The 19,223-nt window shown below is 38.8% G+C and overlaps 1 protein-coding gene across 6 annotated transcripts; it reads right to left on the reverse strand.

The window, feature by feature from the left end:
• Positions 1–632: 632 nt before the first annotated feature.
• Positions 633–19,166, reverse strand: SKP1 (S-phase kinase associated protein 1). 6 transcript variants are annotated; one of them, XR_014025414.1, is made up of 8 exons: positions 19,022–19,166; positions 17,016–17,112; positions 12,925–12,998; positions 10,673–10,816; positions 9,920–10,060; positions 7,544–7,607; positions 836–1,068; positions 633–733 (listed from the first exon to the last, which is right to left on the reverse strand). XR_014025414.1 is itself a non-coding variant. In XM_081319965.1 (7 exons), exons 2-6 carry the CDS (start codon positions 17,110–17,112, stop codon positions 7,572–7,574), a joined length of 492 nt encoding a protein of 163 aa, XP_081176091.1. In that variant the 5' UTR covers positions 19,022–19,166; the 3' UTR covers positions 646–1,068; positions 7,544–7,571. The 6 variants fall into 6 exon arrangements, 5 of the variants coding, with proteins under 5 accessions (XP_081176091.1, XP_081176090.1, XP_081176094.1 ...); XM_081319965.1 differs by having other exon boundaries at positions 646–1,068; XM_081319964.1 differs by lacking the exons at positions 633–733; positions 836–1,068 and having other exon boundaries at positions 7,191–7,607.
• Between the last annotated feature and the right edge of the window lie 57 nt (positions 19,167–19,223).

The following is a 19,223-nucleotide window of genomic DNA, read 5'->3' on the forward strand; positions in this document are numbered from 1 at the left end:
AGCAATACAATACTCTGATGAAAAGACAATTGATTAAGCCTTTGATTGAACCAGAGGTACATGATGTTAAGAATGTACCACTGAAAAAACCAAGTTCTGCTCTCACTGCAATTTATTGCAATGCCAGTTTTTCAGATTCATACGGAGTATTTTTCTGTAAGTGTACTAATAAACGTATTTTTTCAAGTCTTATATTTAGCAACATAAAACATACATCTATGACAATTCATATTTGCCTTCTCCCTATTTTGATGCTTTCTCTGCTCTATCTCAACACGCACAGCCGAGGCAAAAATTATTGCTGGTTAAAACCTGAAATAAATTCATTTGGACTAGTGAGAGTAAAGAGGAAAACCTAGATACATATCCATTGCATTGAGTTTGCTGCTTGTTTTTTTTAATTGAGCAACATGAAGCTTAGTAAAGAATGCAATGTAGAGCAAGCATTCTACATTAGCATGTTCATTCTTTACTGTCTTTTATTGAAGAAACCTTGAATCCTTAAGAAATAAAGTTTAGAAAAGGCTACCTCTAAAGGAACAAAAAGCAAGAAAAAAACTGATTCAGACAAATCAAATAGAAGTATTTTTACATGCAAGCTAACACAAAAAATTACGCAATTTGCAGTGTTGAGGAGCATACAGTATTTCCCATAGTACTTTATTCTGCGGCAATGAGAAGAAACTGCTTCCGATTTTCCCCACTTCTCTCTTGAGAAGGAAAACAGAAATTTCTGGGGAATGAGAAATCAGTCAATTACAGCTTTAAATCAGTATAAATAATGGTAGGGACAGTCTGGAACTTCAAATTAATAATTATGTAACTGTAGACCTACATTTGATACAGATTGAGAAAACTCCTTCATTGACTTCATTTTTTTCAGACTCCAGCCATAGTTAACTTCTAACATTCTTTTCCTTCCATTTTCAGCAAGATTAGAAAGAGGCAGTAATCCTGACAGGTTAGTTTGAAAGTAGTGAGTAAGCTGACCATAAATGAATCAAAGGTAGAATTGAAGGTTGATCCTCCTAATACTTGCATGATGTTCTCATTCAAGTATCTTAGGAACTGAAGGGAAACAAGAAGAAAAGTGACTCCTAATCTAAATTTTTGGAATGCTCTCAGAAACCTCATTAAATCAAGAGTAGATAAGCCATAGTCTGTCAGCCATTTTTTTTAGCCATCTGCCTTAACCATCCAATATAATGACTTCTAAGAACAGCTGGTAGTATTTTTCCCCATCTTTAGGGCAAAAACTCACCAAAAATATAGTACAAGTAGTAAAATAATTCAGCTTCAAAAACTTATCAGAGTTGGGAAAATCCCAGCCCACATACATATAAGAATTTTACTTTATTTTACTTTATTTGTGCCTTTGAGTTAGCTTTGATCTTCAAAACTACACAAACAAGTCCATGCAGTTTTCTTGTGAACATTTTTCAGAAATGGTTTGCCGTTGCATTCATCCTAGGGCTGAGAAACTGTGACTGGCACTAAGCCACAGTTGATATTTTCTTTCACAGTAGGATTAGAACAGAGTCTCCCAGCTTCCAGCCAGTATCTTTAGCCATACATGAAATAGTCCTCCTGTAAAACCTTTAGTAACCCATGGAAAATTAGATGTGCCTTTTGGCATCAAAAGGTTGCCCAAACCTGCACTTCCCCCTAAAATATCATCATTTTGAAATTTTATTCTTTAAAATGTTATACTTGATTTCTTCTTCCAGAAAGGCTCACCCAATCAATAGTTCAGAGGAACTCTGAAATTAGTGAAGGCCTCCTGAACCCAATGATAAAAGCATAGCTCATAAAGAGGTACTTCTGCATTTGCACCTATAATCAGATAAGTACATAACTAGATGTGTAAAAATGGAACTGAATTAACTATTCAATATAAATCAGCATGATTATCATTTATAGTAACTAGGAAGATAAGCTATTTTAGTCAAGACTAGAGCAGTCACAAGAATTTACAAACATTTAAAAACAATCAAGATTCCACAAATGCAAGTATCACTTAAATGCCAAAAAGAGACGCTTAAAAACGCTGTATTAAATTTTCTGTATTTTATCTTCCCTCGCTGTGTAAAATGAAAGCTTTGATCATGGTGTTTTACTCATGAGTTAAATGTATACACAACAAGTGCAGTTTTAATGCCATTATTTGCTTTTCTGAAGAGACTGAATGTACCATGTCGTGGAAATTTAACTGTAATAAGCCAAAAAAAGTATGTATGTATGTAGCAGGGGAAAAATTCTCTCATTTGTACAATTATCATCTGGAATTTGTTTGTTTTTTAATCTTGAATTTGTTTTGCTTCTTTGTTTAAAATTTGTTTATGGCTTTATAAATAAAAGTGATCTACCAGATTGTCCATTCAAAAATGGGTAACTGGGGACTATAATCCTATAAACAATGTTATATTTGTGTGTGTGTGTGTATATGACAGTTTATGAAGAAAACCAATGAGCCACAATAATTTTAGCTTCATCAAGCATTCAAATTTAAAACTGAACATTTAGCACTTTATCTAACAGCATTAAAAGGACTTTATTCTTAAAGACAGTGTGCATTAACTGCAATCAAAACTTCAATCAACACCAGCATCTTAAGTGCATAAATCAACAATGGTAGATCTGGTTAGCCACTCAAAGACAATGGCAGTGAAAATTGATCGTTCTATTTTTTTTTATAATTTCTTTATTTTCTTCCTACAAAAGAAATATATACTATTTCAGGGACAGAGGTTTCCCTCAAGTGGATAGGGCTATACCAGTTGAAAGAAAGCTGCAATTATGTTAAATCTAATAAAGGCACTATAGGTGCAACATGCAGGTGTTGCTGTCTGATTTTGTGTGAGCTCCTCTCTTATTCACTATACATGTACAATACTGTATCAGCTGTGATCTTCAACTCTGACTGAAGTACATGAAATATGTATCTCCAACTATTCTAAAGTGACATTTCACTAATTTATATTATTCAATGCTCAGACTGTTTCCTATAATTAAACTGTGCCTCCCCAAATGAGTCTGTAGCCACCATCAAAGAGAAAGCCATTGTTTTCCATTTGAAAGGGTCCAGTTGAATAGCATTCTTCAAATGGCTAAAACAGACTGGGTCTCATTTTTGCATCAGCCATTATTAGAAGGCAAATGGTACCTTCAAGCCAACGTTAACTCCTAGTAACTGCCCGGATTGCAATTTTCTTGGCAAGATTTTCTGAAGTGTTTTGCCATGAGTTTCTTTGTAGGGCTAAGAGAACCCAACTGGATCCAAAGTCACCCAGCTAGTTTCATACCTAAGATAGAACTAGAACTTATATAGTTTATACCCTGGTGCCTTAACCACTAATGTATATGAAACTGGTTCTTTGGCTAGAAAAAGCATGATGGGTAAAAACACTTAGCCTGAGCTTCCCCTTATGATTAAAAGAGAAATACCATCTTGGGAGACAGTCCCTAACTTTTCTTCAGGGCAAGGGAGTGAAAAACAAATTAGGTGAACAGCTGTTCTTCATTGATGAAAAATACTAGGGTAATTTGCCAAAGTGCATTCTGTGAGTTGACAGCCAGCCACACTGCTTTGATCTCAGTTCTCAGACAGCAATGTAGAAGGAAGGAACCAGCATAATTATGAACAGAACTAAGTTTCTGAAACTGAAAGACAAACAATATACATTTTTGAAATTTACAGGGAAGTCTCCATTACTGCTCTTTTGGGCTCTAAGTTCTCTGCCCTTCTTGTTTATATTTATTATTTATTTATTTATTTATTTGTTTTTATAAACCGCCCTTCTCCCGAGGGACTCGGGGCGGTGTACAGAATAGGGTAGGCATACAGAATGAACAATAGTGAAAAACAAACAATAGCAAAATACAAACTGGGACCCCAATTAGAGCTATCAGGCCAGGCCGGACTGCTGGAACAGGTAAGTTTTTAATTCGCGCCGGAAGGTGCGGAGGTCAGGGGCCATCCGGATTTCGGTTGGCAAGCTGTTCCAGAGGGCTGGCGCACCCACTGAGAATGCCCTCCCCCTGGGGGCCACCAGCCGACATTCCTTGAGCGGTGGCACCCTGAGGAGGCCCTCTCTGTGGGAGCGCACAGGACGGTGGGGTGCTGACATTGGCAGAAGGTGCTCCCGTAGGTAGTCCGGACCCATGCCATGTAGGGCTTTGTATGTCATTGTTAGCACCTTGAACTTCACACGGAAGGCAACTGGCCAGGAAAGCATGGATTTCACCCAAATTTCCAGACAAATGCTGCAGTGAGGGAAAAAAATTATTTGATCCCCTGCCTGATTTTGTACGTTTGCCCACTGAGAAATGATCGGTCTATAACAGGTGTCAAACTGCCGGCCCGTGGGCTGGATGCGTCATGTGGAAGCTGCGCCCACCCCATTGCCGGCAATGGCAAAATCGTCCTGATACGTTGTGCGACGTCATGTGATGTCGCGAGTTTGACATGTCTGGTCAATAATTTTAACAGTAGGTTTATTTTAACAGTGAGAGACAGAATAACAAAAAAAATTCAGAAAAACACATTTCAAAAAAGTTATAAATTGATTTGCATTTTAATGAGTGAAATAAGTATTTGATCCCCTATGAATCAGCAAGATTTCTGGCTCCCAGGTGTCTTTTATACAGGCAATGAGCTGAAATTAGGAGCACTCTCTTAAAGGGAGTGCTCCTAATCTCAGCTTGTTACCTGTATAAAAGTCACCTGTCCACAGAACCAATCAATCAATCAATCAGAGTCCAATCTTGCCATCATGGCCAAGACCAAAGAGCTGTCCAAGGATGTCAGGGACAGGGTTGTAGACTACACAAGGTTGGAATGGGCTACAAGACTATTGCCAAGCAGCTTGGTGAGGTGACAACAGTTGGTGCAATTATTTGCAAATGGAAGAAATACAAAATAACTTTCAATCTCCCTCAGTCTGGTGCTCCATGCAAGATGTCACCTTGTGGAGTTAAATGATCATGAGAACGGTGAGGAATCAGCCCAGAACTACACGGGAGGATCTTGCCAATGATTTCAAGGAAGCTGGGACCATAGTCACCATGAAAACAATTGGTAACACACTACGCCGTGAAGGACTGACATCCTGCAGTGCCCACAAGGTCCCCCTGTTCAAGAAAGCACATGTATACGCCTGTCTGAAGTTTGCCAATGAACATCTGAATGATTCAGAGGAGAACTGGGTGAAAGTGTTGTGGTCAGATGAGACCAAAATCGAGCTCTCTGGCATCAACTCAACTCGCCATGTTTGGAGGAGGAATGCTGCCTATGACTCCAAGAACACCATCCCCACCATCAAACCTGGTGGTGGAAACATCATGCTTTGGGAGTGTTTTTCTCCTAAGGTGACAGGACAACTTCACCGCATCAAAGGAATGATGGATGTGGCTGTGTAACATCAAATCTTGGGTGAGAACCACCTTCCCTCAGCCAGGGCATTGAAAATGGGTCGTGGATGGGTATTCCAGCATGACCCAGGACACACAGCTGAGGCAACAAAGGAGTGGCTCAAGAAGAAGCACATTAAGGTCCTGGAGTGGCCTAGCCAGTCTCCAGACCTTAATCCCATAGATCTGTGGAGGGTGAAGGTTCAAGCTGCCAAACATCAGCCTCGAAACCCTAATGACTTGGAGAGGATCTACAAAGAGGAGTGGGACAAAATCCCTCCTGAGATGTGTGCAAACCTGACGGCCAACTACAAGAAACATCTGACCTCTGACCCTTGCCAACAAGGGTTTTTGCAACCAAATACTAAGTCATGTTTTGCAAAGGGGTAAATACTTATTTCACCCATTAAATTGCAAAATCAATTTATAACTTTTTTGAAATGTGTTTTTCTGGATTTTTTTGTTATTCTCTCTCTGTTAAAATAAACCTACCATTAAAGTTATAGTCTGACCATTTGTCAGTGGGCAAACGTACAAAATCAGCAGGGGATCAAATAATTTTTTGCCTCACTGTAATTCCTATCAAGGCAATAACCTCAGTTCTCCTTACTAAGTGCTCCCTTATAACAGCTAAACAATGAGTGACTGAAAAGGATTTGTAGTACCTTTTTTTTACAACAGAACACTGCTATCATCTGAAAACAGATTCCAATGCTACCCCATGCTAAGCCCAGTAGGCTGCCAAAGTGTGTTCTGAGACAGTACCTTGAAAATGGCAGTGTATGTATACGAAGATAAAACATTTAAGGCACAGAGACAGAAATAGTGGGTGGATTGGAATGGAGACTTTGTTCAGAAACTAAGATTCCATTGCTGTCACATTTTTATTGTTTTGTTTTTGTTTTTCATCATCCTCTCATCTAATTGCGATATGCTGAAAAGAGACAAATTCTAAAACTTCATTACTCATTTTATCACTAGATTCTTCAACTGAAACTTAAGTGGTTTTTGAACTATTTTGTAGGAAATACACTTATGTTTATATTAAAATATTACTAGTGATTAATCTTTTTTGGCAACCATTTTATTGAAAAATGTCTTTATTACTTCTGATAATGACCAAATTTGTGAAATTGCCCAGTATACACACTTTGTTATGCATAGTTAAATGTTAAAATTCTGTATTGTACATTAAATCCTTAAGCTCATCACTGATCTTTAGTTAACTTTTATTCTACCTAGTGTTCATACAGAAATAGGGGGGGGATAATTACATTGTTTATTACATCTCTCTCCTCTAACACCTAAATGGAATCACAAAGAATGAAAAAAGTACTCAGCTACTGGCAAGTGTTATGATCTTAATACATATCACCACTCAGCATGCAGTGACAAATCACTGCAATCTGATGTCATGTTTCTGATAGCTATAAGGAAATATTGAAACCGATATTAACTGTCCAAGAATTTTTTTTTAGAAATCTACTTTTGGTCAAAACTGAAATTTTTATTAGTTTTAAAAATAGGACATACCAAATAATATGCTTCTTGACAGAAATATTAAGTATTTAGGCAGAAGAGAGCTTTAACTGCTCAGGCGCTACCATGGTCACACCTATATTAGATTAGAATGGTAGGTATCAAGCAAAGCTAATTTGCTTTAGTTTTAACAATAATGTTACTACTACAAAAGATGGAAGAATCCCAAAACAATTATTCCAACTTGTTTTTCCAAAACATATTGTGGTTCTTACTCCATGAATAAAAGTAGGCTTCACCGATTCAGTTTCAGAAAACTTTTGCAATTAATTTTATTTACAAGGTCAGAGACTTCTGAATTCTGACATGCCAAGGATTTTAATGTGACAGTGAAACATTCAGACTCACGGAAGGTGTAGTTTGTAGTGCTAATTCCCATAAAGAACTTTCACGGAGTTTAGTTTTATTTAGAGAAAAGGGCAAAATAAGGAAATCAGATTACACTGATTAAACCATAAAATTTAAATCTATATTCAAACGTTACACATGCAAAGAGAACACCACCAGACTAGTACAACTTCATTTGCTGCTGCATTTGTCTAATATTAACAATTATAAACAGAGCAGTGCAACTGATATTTGGAACAATCCTTACAGTGTTGTTAGGTATCAGGCACAAAGCTTCACTTCTCTTCACACCATTGGTTTTCTTTGCGTACCTAAAAACAAAGACAAACCTTACAATTACACTTGAAGAGCTATGTCAAATACCTCTTCTAGATATTTATATATATATTAATAGCATCCCTGTGATTCAAATTATTTCCCCATTTCAGCTGTCTTCCAGATATCAAGTAGTATTTAAAAACTAAGTGTACTATTGTGCAAAACTAATATATCTATATTTAAGGAAATAAAGCTACATTTTAGAACTGACTGCATTCAGCTTTTTAACACGGTGAACTTATTCTGCCAAAAGAAAATCAAAGATGGGTAAAAATCTGGGGTGAAGAAATGGGTTTTATTAGGTAGAATACTGTTTGCAGGACACTAGCAGTTATTTTCAACATGCTAAATGATCCACTGAAATCAAATGGATAAATGGTCCAAATGGTTCTCTCACTATTAATTGTTGCAGTCCAACAATTATAGTGATAGAATTAAAAAGAATTTAAAACAATCACACAGTAATTCCATAGTAGAGCATTGGACGTTAAGTCCTTCCAATTGGAATCTAACAATAGCAAGACTGACACTACAGATCTATGCTAGGTAACCTAGCATCTGCTAAATGTTATTCTCAACAGTGCCACTCAAGAGGCCATGCATATGGTACTGCAGTCTAAACATCTAGATTGTGTCAGGCAACCTACTCTAACTCATGTTTAATCAGCAATAAAAAAAATATTTTGCAAGTCATCTCGCCTTTATCTCTGATTTTTTTTCTTCCTAGCATTTTCCCATAAAATGCTTTCTCTCTCTCTCTCTCTCGCACCACCCCCTATAATTGGCAACGACTAGTGAAGTAAAATCCTCAGTGACTCCTATACTGGTAATGCTCCTTGCAGAGATTTTGCTTATTCTACCCTTATTATCTTGACATCAGAGAGACTAGGCGAATTATTCTGCATAGAATAACTTGTCTTGGAAGGGGCAAGTCCCTAAATGATGAGGGCCAAGGGAGAAAACTTAAGAGGTACTAAGTTCTATGTATAGAATAATTTGATTTGCGTATGTAAAAAAGCTGTTTTTTGTATATACCAGTGGTGGCGAACCTATGGCACGGGTACCAGAGGTGGCACTCAGAGCCCTCTCTGTGGGCACCCGCGCCATGCCCCGGAGGTGGCAGCTGTCCCTCTTCAACCAGCCGCCTGCTAATTCGCCAAGGTCCCACGTGGCTGAATGCATCCCGGCACGGCTGGTTTCCCTCCCCCCCCATCCCGTCCCTCCTGGCCTCGCATGCTCTCCTTTTCACAGGCATGACCCACTGCATCGCCTCCTCAGCTGTTGACCGACCATCCATCTTGGAGGCAGCTTCTTTGAATTACTGGCGATGGGCTGCGGAGCCCAAGTGCACCTGGCGAGGGGCCAGCAGGCTGTGGCTACTGACAGACACCGTTGGCCCCCATGCGCTCGCTGGCCTGTGTGCGGGGGCTGATGGTGTCAGGCAGCAGCTGCCCCAGCCCTTGCCTTGCCCCATGGCAATGGCACCCCCACCCTGCCTCGCCTCAAGCTACAGGATGAGTCTCCTGCTTACCGCCCCTCCTGGAGCTCCCCCAACCCTGCCCACCCCCATAGGTGTCCCTCCCCACGAGCAACATTGAGGTGACCACACCCACCTTGGCCACACCCACCCAATCTTCCATGACCACCACAGCCACACCCACTCAGTGGGCCACACCCACCTGGCACCCAGCAATAAAAAGTGGGTTTGGGGTTGCAGTTTGGGCACTTGGTCTCTAAATAGTTTGCCACCACTGGTATATACTGTAGTTCTAAGCTCCCTAATGAGGAATAGCAAGTGTACTAATACATACAGTAAGCTAGCTTGCTTGAGACTTTTTTTTTCCATACACGAATGATACCGTGTTTTCCTGAAAATAAGACCCAACCGGAAAATAATCTCTAGCATGATTTTTCATGACATTCATAATATAAGCCTCACCCTAAAAATAAGCCCCAGTTAAGATTGTCAGCCAGACTGATGCATTTAGTACTGTATTTCTCCCAAAATAAGACCTAACTGAAAAATAAGCCCTAATGCATCTTTTGGAGCAAAAATTAATATAAGACCTGGTCTTATTTTCTGGAAAACATGGGTAGCAAAGCCAGTGAATGGGACAAATTAGAGCACAGATTTATTTTATTCGCCATTTGATTTTAATTATATGAAGGCATATGAAGGCTGAATTGCCAAATAAGTATTGTCTATAAAAACAAATATTTGAGATGTGTGTGTGTGTGTGTGTGTGTGTGTGTGTAGGATTAAATAGTAAATAGATTTTGTTTTAAGTAAAAGGGCTTCACATACCTGGGCTTCCTCCTCTTCAGTGAAGTCATTTTTAATATTGAAAGTCTTGCGGATTTCTTCTGGTGTTTTTCCTTTAATCATATTTGCAACAGTCTTGCATGTCACATCCAGTAAGCCTTTGATATCTAAGTAGTTTGCAGCCTTTACAGAAAGCAACAGATTTTAAAGGCTTTGCAAATCAGTGATTTATTAAATAACAGTGCATATTATATTTCTAGTAGTAATCATACACAAAAGCAACCAGTGATAACTAAAATCAAGCCTAGTATAACTAGAAATATTATTGCTAATGGCAATAAGCCTTTCTTCTATTTACAGGCTTTGTAAGGACTGCCAGTTAAAATTTCACTGTGCTGTTATAAATTTTGTACTTTGGAATACATATTCCATACGATACAATATATCAAGTTTTCATTGTTCAACTAGTTCTGCTGAGCTTTCAAAAAAGCAGCAAGAACTACAAACCAGTAAACATACTTACTTTTTCTTGTTTAAACTTCTGAGATAAACTAAGCAAAATCTCAGCCTTTAATCCTGTAGGCACAGTTAATTAAACATGCTTTCAGTGATTTCATTTACTGAGTCGCTTGCAATGTCTATCTCTGCATCTTTACAATCATGATGCTTTGACATTTGATATTTTAGACTTCTGCAAAGTTGTTATGACATTAAAATACACACAAGTTCTATTATACTCCAATATTTCATTAGTCTGTAAATATCAATGGAACAGGACATACTAGGCCAACCTACCAGGATGAGTTCAAATAGAGTTCCTTGGTCTACTTTGAGAAATTCTTGATCCCACACAGGGATATCATCTGTTCGTTTCTCTTTGTTTTCATCATCCTCAGGAGGAGGCGGATCATCTTTATGATGGGTACACCACTGAATCACCTTTGGAAATTGAAATATGTTATGGAAAAACTTTATATATTTTTTTGTGTTTTCTACTGCACTAGTGTTCTACTAGCATCCACAAAGCTTTTGTATAAACATTGTTTAGCACAATACTGCAAACATGGTTTATGGGTTTAAACAAAAGGCTGCACCATTTTCAAATTAAGCATGCTCACAATGCTTAAGTGCCAATCTTTTAGAGACAGAAAACTAGAGAATATGAATCAGAATTCACATATTTCTCATATAATTTATTATTCTGAATTCCAAGCATAATTATACTAATATAAAGGATTTACAGAAAAATATTCAGAAAAATGATAAACAGAAATGTTCCTAACTAAAATACTTTAGTTTAGCTACTTCCTAGAAAAATATTTTAAATAATGTAAAAATAATGCAAATTTCTATTTTGTTACGTCTAAAATAAAGGTAAAGATAAATCCTTCAACAATTTTGCCAGGATATTGCACTGATATTAAATATATAATCAAATATTTTCTTTTTCTACAACTATTTGAACCCTCTTGTAGTACAGAAACATCATGAATACAAAGTACTCTAAAAGTAAATGTTTAAAATTAAGTCTAATTTTAAACATTTAAAAAGTAAAGTGTTAAAAATAAACAATTTGCCTAAAAGTAAACCAAACAGGAATAATCTAATCAGAATAAAAATTGTATATTTGGGCTATTATCACAAGAAAGTTCTATTTCATAGTTTTACCATTCTAAAAGGTTCTCAGTATGACAAAAACTATGACAAAAATAAGAAACCCCCGAACAACTTAAATTAACATTAATTTTAATCAATGCAAGTGATAGAAGAAATGGCACAAAATGGACAACAAAAATGGTGCAAAATGGACAACAAAATCCATGCCAGAATGCCTTCATATTTGCACTAACTGCAACTTCTAAAGATTCAAGGTCAACCTTGTGTGAAGTGCACTGCAGTGTTCTATATAAGAAATGCTTTAATCACTCTCTGTATCAACACAAGACAAACTTGCATTTTCCAGAAATGGCATAGTTGTTACAATGGCAAAGCTAAACAACGGCATTCTTGACTAGAAAATTGTCCTTCTAGAAGCAACAAGGGATTCAAAAGAACTTCACTAGAAAAACTATTTTTTTAAAAAAAAAGTCAGCTCCACATGAACAGGCCTAATTTTTGCACTGAGGAATTGTTTAATTATTGATTGACCAAAGTAGTGTAAAAGCATTTGTAATCAGTCTTTCAAAATCTAAGTAACTCACAGAAAATATTCAATAATATACTATTAAACATAAACTTATCATAAAACACATGTACTAAATATAAGACAATAGTTATACGTTAATATTAAATACTATAGTCTATTGACATAAATGCCAATAATAAACTGCAGTGTGGAAAAACCTCAAAGATGGCCTCGTAGCTTTAGCATTTACTATTGTACAGAAATTCAAGATCTTCAGTTAATCATGACATCATGCACAAAATTTAATTTTATCCCACCACAATCTCACAAATCATGTTTTACAATATCACAATAAAAACAACAGAATTAAAACTATCTACAATCCAAATAACAAAATAATAATAATAATAATAATAATAATAATAATAATAATAATAATAATAATAATAATAATATAAAGTTGGAAGGGACCTTGGAGGTCATCTAGTCCAACCCCTGCTCAGGCAGGAAACCCTATACCATTTCAGGCAAATGGCTGTCCAGTCTCTTCTTAAAAACCTCCAGTGTTGGAGCATTCACCACCTCTGGAGGCAGGTTGTTCCACTGGTTAATTGTTCTAACTGTCAGGAAGTTTCTCCTTAGTTCTAGGTTGCTTCTCTCCTTGACTAGTTTCCATCCATTGCTTCTTGTCCTGCTTTCAGGTGCTTTGGAGAATAGCTTGACTCCCTCTTCTTTGTGGCAGCCCCTGAGATATTGGAACACTGCTATTGTGTCACCCCTCACCCTTCTCTTCATTAAACTACACATACCCAATTCCAGCAACCGTTCCCTATATGTTTTAGCCTCCAGCCCCCTAATCATCTTGGTTGCTCTTCTCTGTACCCTTTATGTACCCTTTATGTATTTTATTAAAATAGATTACCTTTTTTAGTATAGCTGCATTAACATTTGGAAGAGGAACGGGGTCATCATCTCCTTCATCATCCATTCCCAAGTCTAAGAAAGAAAAACAAGCAATGAAAAATATATTAGCAGCCATTTTTACTAATAAAATAATTTAGCCCCTGGCTCATATTTAAGTAGTTGTCCCCTAGGACAGGGCTTTTCAACCGATGGTATGCGTACCACCTGTGACACATTGGCACGTGGCAGGTGGTACACGGCCCTGCCCAGCCCAGGGTAGCGGGAGAGGGAAGGAGCCAAAGCGGCACAGCGCAGGACTTGCCTTGAGAGAGTCCCCGGGAGCTGCAGCGCTGCTGGGGTGAGGCAAATGTCCCAGGATCAGCACTTCCAGCACACCCGGAAGAGAAAGGAGGAGGAGGAGGAGGAGGAGGGTGGAGACAAGAGAGGCTATAAAAGGAGGCAGTTTGGGCGGGAGAGGGAGAGGGAAAAAAAGACGCAGCCTTGGGAGGGGGAGGAGGAGGAAGAGTCAGCTGGAGCTGCACTAAAGGCAAGAGGAGGAGGAAGAGAGGAGGACAAAAAACAGGCCAGGTGTGGACACGGGTGGCAGCGACAAACAAGCAAGAAATGCAGCTGGGGAAGGGTCGCAGCATGAGAATCCTTCCTTCCCTCTTTGTCCCTTCCTTCCCCTCCGTGCCCAGGAAGGGACAAGGGAAGGGGGACAAGCTGCCAGCGCGGCTGGTGGCTGTGCTGCCAGTGGCCATGGCTTGAAAGGCCACTGTAAATTGCTGGACAAGAGCCGCACAGTGTTAAGAGCAGGCAGGAAATCTGTAATGAGGGAGAAAAACAGGCATCCCCTGAAGGAGACCAGCCAATGACCTTCGCCCTTTTCACACACCCATGGACTCCGGGTGAGGGAACGCTGCAAGCGGCATGAGAGTCCATGTTACCTGTACTATGCTGCCCAGCCCCCAGCCTGGTTTTCGCAGGCAGCAGCGCATTCTCCTCACAGCGCGGAGCAGCCGGGCGAGGCAAACCGGCGACATGCCAAACCTGCCTGTGCGCACGCAGAGGCTGAGGTACATTCTCCTCACTGAGCCGAGCGGCCGGGTGAGGCGAACCGGCGACATGCCAAACGTGCCTGTGCAGGTGCAGAGGCTGAGGCGCATGCACTCTCCTCTGCCTCTGCGCGCACACAGGCAGGTTCGGCATGTTGCCAGTTCGCCTCGCCCGGCCACGGGTGTATGAAAAGGGCAAGGGTCATCTGCTGGTCTCCTTCAGGGGATGCCTGTTTTTTCTCCCTCCCTCATTACAAATATCTTCCTGCAACTCTCCTCTTAATGCTGTGCGACTCTTGTCCAGCAATTTAGCGGCCTTTCAAGCCATGGCCACTGGCAGCACAGCCGCCAGCCGCGCTGGCAGCCTGTCCCCCTCCCCTTGTCCCTTCCTGGCAATGGTGACTGCCAGGATTGCCATCCCTAAGCAGTGTGGTCATGTGACATCCTACTTTACTACTGCATTGTTTAGCAACAAATTCCCAGTCCCAATCACCACTGTTAAGTGAGAACTATTTATAATATTAAAAAAACTGTTGCACATAAGAAATAAAGCATGGTTTTCTCATAAACTTTACCATTGTATAATTTAATTGCATCATTTTATTTAAAATTAGTTGAAGTTTCTGTGTACCATTGTGCTAAAATATTAAAATTTGAATAGAGTTGAATGAGAATTATAAAAAGAATATTTTATTTCAGTCTTCCTAAGCTAAGCTACTATGATTATTGAAGCACATAACAATATACATTTCCTTATATTCCAAAAAAATGAGATTAAAAACAAATATTTCTAGGCTTACACTGAATAGAACTGCAAGTTCATTTTAATCCATTTTAATTGATGGATTTATCTGGCTTAAAGCAGCTGTCTAATACCCTGAAATAGCAGTGAAGAAACAAGACCAGAACAAGTGGTATAAATTCAAGTATAGCATAAAAGGAGGACAGATACATCAAGATGATATAAACATTTTAAAATATATACATTTTAAAAACCCTCCAAAGTTATGCCACGGTCTCTGTATAAGTATTTGATGTGGCTATTCCCTTGTAACTAACCAAAAAGATGTCTAGATTTTTTTGAACAGCTTTTTAGAAAATGAAGTATAAAATCAAATAATATGGTTTTGTGTTACTTGGAAAAGCATATTTGGTATATACACTGTAACAATATACCTCATGCAAAAATTTACCAATTTTGGGGATGGAATATATTTTAAAATAATTTGTATTACAAATAGAGCTACAAGCTGTTCAACTCTAAACAATGTAGTATCACTTTGTTTTCCCTACTTAGTAAAAATGAGCAGGCAAGAGTAATTAAAATAGAAGAAACCACCAACATAAAAAAGTTTACATATTCTAAATGTTGTCATCCACTTTATCAATCAGATATAGCAAATATTAATTGGGAGTGTCATAAAGGGATTGAAAATGCATATTTTTATCACACAAAACATCCTTTTCTGAATATATTGTTTTATTTCTTTATTTAATGAATTTCCAAACAGACTGCCTTTCACTCCTTAAATATTCTCTGCATTATTCAAAATAAAAAATTTACAGAAATAAATTTTAAAAGGTTTCACATTTCCTCTTTCCCCTTACTATTACTGGGACAAGCAATTATCTGGATGATTACAACTAGTCCTCAAGTTATGACCATTTGTTCAATGCCATTCAAAGTTATGACAATGTTGTATGGGGGTGGGGGGGAGAGATGATGGATCCTTGGAGTTCCAGCCATCATAGGGTTCCCATAGCCACGACTACAATCTCAGTTCTCAGGACTTGGCTTACAATTAAAACACAACATGTTGTTGGTCACATGCTCACAATTTCTGAGCTCCATGCTGGCTTCCTACAAGGAAAGGCAATGGGGAAGCCGGCAGGAAATAGGAAGTCATGATTACGTGAGGTCCTCAACTACCTACCCAATCCTCATTTAACAATGGCTACTGGTACTGCTGGAATTGCCATCACTAAGTGATAGTCATGTGATGTTGTTTTATATAACCACATTGCTTACAACTGCCATCGTAGCCCAAGGACTATCTACTGAAATTCAGAGATAATGAAATTTAGAAAGTGTGTATAATACAGAATTTGAATACATTACAAATAACCATTTATGGACAGAGAAAAGGGCTAAATTTCTGCAAATATTACTTACTCCTCCAACATTCAAACTGTAAAAGTAGCTTGAAATCAAATCTTTATAAAGATTTCTAGACTCTTATTCCAAGGTCTATGAACAATTGATTTTAAAAAATAAGTTATGTGGCTAAATTCCTCATCATTTTTTTTAAACATACTGACCCAAGCAGAATTAAGCTTTCATCCTGCAAGGCTTAACTGCTTCCAAAACTTCACATTTTAATTATCTATCTTATGACAGATAATTATGAACCCTTATGTCAACGTGATGGCTCAGCAGTTGAAACATTGGGCTTGTCTGCTGGAAAAGCTGGCAGCCCAGGTTTGAGATCCAAGTGCCATGCAACGGGGTGAGCTCCATCCTCACCCCAGCTCCTGGCAACCTAGCAGCTGGGGAAGCATATAAATGCAAGTAGATAAATAGGTAACACTTCAGTGGGAAGGTAACGGCATTCTGTGATATCATGCTGCCCACATGACCACAGAAATGTCTTCGCACAGCACTGGCTCAATGGCCTTGAAATGGAGGTGAACACCGCCCCCTATAGTCAGCAACAACTAGGGGAGTAAAATCCGCAGGGAGCCCTTTACCCTTTACTTTTCCATTACCTTTATATTATTGCTTCACAAGGCTTAACTGTAACCCAGTTGCAAGACATAGTAAGAATTCACTATCAGCTCTAAAACAAAAATTAAGACAACCTTACCCATGCCTTTGCCAAGAAGCTCTTAGTCTCGGGAAATCCACTAGGCTGTAAAAACCCCCATAAAAGAAAGACATCCCATGACCCCTAAGATTGATTCAAGGATTAAAATCCAATTTATCAAATTAAAAATGGCTGGTGTGTGTGCAGAGAAATAGAAATACAGAAAGCATTTATCTTTATGATGCCCATACCTTCCAGCATAGTCTTGATAGTTACAGATTGTTTTGCAATTTCAACATCAACTTCAAATATTTCTCCATCGGAGCTCTGCAGTTTAATTGAAGGCATCTATAAATGAATGAAAAAATATTTTACCTATATTTTTACGTATGACATTTGTGGTTTCATTAGCATCTCCTATCAAGAGAGACAGTAAACCATATTTACAAAGGAATTTTTTTGTTTTGCAATGCTCAATTTCATCCATCCCTGCATCATCACAATGTGGTCAATAATATTAGCTAAGTAAAGCAAACCATTTAAGGAATGGTTTGCTTAAAATTAATGGCTAAAAAAAAGGCTTGATCAGATTACAACTTACTCTGACTACATTTGCAATGTTGCTGCCTTAAAACTAATCATTATTATGGAATATCAGTGCATAAGACTAAAATACATGTTTTAATCAAGAATCTCAAGAAGCTTGTTTAACCTTTTTTTTACCTTTTAATGTTTCAAAGCAACTTTTTACTTTCCAATATAAAGTGCTGCACATGACTAATAAAAATGTATGAGTAAAAAAATTCTAAATCTGACTTGTATTATTCTATTTAAGGCAGTGTATTACATATGCCTGAAACTTGCTTCAAAAGCAGGCATTCATTTTGCAGAATGAGGTAACTATTTGGGCATTTTGACATGATTCATGGTCACTGACCTAATTCCAATCATGTGGGTTATTTATCAAGCAAGTTTTGAAAATATAATATTGCACTTTCAACTAACTATCTTTACACCATCGTTCTTCACACTACTTGGAAAACAACATATTGGGAAGTGATCAGACATCATGAAAGAAGCTACATAACCAATATTACCGGTAGTGTTTTTAAGAGGAACCCAAATTATTTTTCAAGGTACAAAACCAGAAATCACTAAATATATGAATCTAGTATCTAAAAAGTACACAATCTACTTTGGATAAGATTAAGCAAAATTCATAATTTCAGCTGCAGTGACCCCTTAAAACAAAAGCGGATAATAAATGTCTTAGTATTCCATAAGTAACGCATACTACCTTGGAGAGCTCAAGGCACAATAATTATTTCCATGGTATTTTTCATAAGGAAAGTTCCCATTAAAATCACAAGCGTTTTTAACAAACAAAATACACCTGTAATGTTAAGCATCAATTGTACCAGTAGAAACATTTTAACTGTGCAGCACTGGGATCAGGATGAATCTCTTGTTTAGCCCGACAAACAGAGCCATTAAACTGAATGGACACTTTAATCCTCATTTAAATCCTCTGATTTAGGACATCCTTAAATCCTAAAGCGAGGTTTGCATCCAGCCCTTTTATCATTGTTACTTGCGGGGTTTTTTTTTCCCAATAAGCTTAAAACTCACCAGATTGTTAAGAGACAGTTTTTATAAGCCGCTTCAGATTAAACGGCAATCGTGACTAAGCATTAGGGTAGCCTCTGCATAAAACAAGAGAGGCTGAAGTGCCCGGCTAGCTACGTCAGCCCTACTACCCTTTATTTCACTCACTACGGTATTCTCGCTTCGCTCCAGCAAAACACACTCTCCTCTTCAAGTGTGCACGGTTCGCAAATTAACGACGCCCTGCGAAAACTCACGCCGTCAAGCAATGCAGCACATATCAACTCCCTCTTTTTTTAAAAAACAAAACAAGACGTTATTTCCTTAACAGGAGGGAAACAGGATGGGAAAATGCTCCTCAGGCTCGGGAGACGAACATCTGTAAAGGATTCCTAGAGTAGTCACCTTCCCTCCCTTCCTCCGTCCGTCTCCAGGACGAGCCGGGCTACTGGAAGAGATGGCGGAGGCGGCTCTTCGGCTGCGCGTCTCCGCACCCCTTCCCGAGGAAAAAGCCGCTCCCTTAGCAACCACCTGCAATAGGTTCTCAAGCCGTCCTCCCCTGCGGCCTTACAAGCCTCCTCCTAACTTTGCTCTCGCTCCTCACTATCCGCCGAGGAGGCCCGAACCTCAACCAGGCCTGGGCCTCACTCACCGTGAGGCAGCACAACGGCGGCGGCAACGGCAACGGTGGCGCCTTTTAGCCTCTCCCCAACAAGATACACCACCCAACTCAAATTAAGGGCGCACTGGAGCGCCTTGCGGCCGCTGCATGTTATAAAGTTGGGGGCGGAGCGAACCCGAGCCGAGGGCCCAATCGTTGTCCCCGCCCCTTTCCACTCACGGCGCTGGGCGGG

The sequence above is a fragment of the Vipera berus genome (assembly GCF_964194415.1).
Source record: "Vipera berus genome assembly, chromosome: 2".
NCBI lineage: Eukaryota > Metazoa > Chordata > Lepidosauria > Squamata > Viperidae > Vipera > Vipera berus.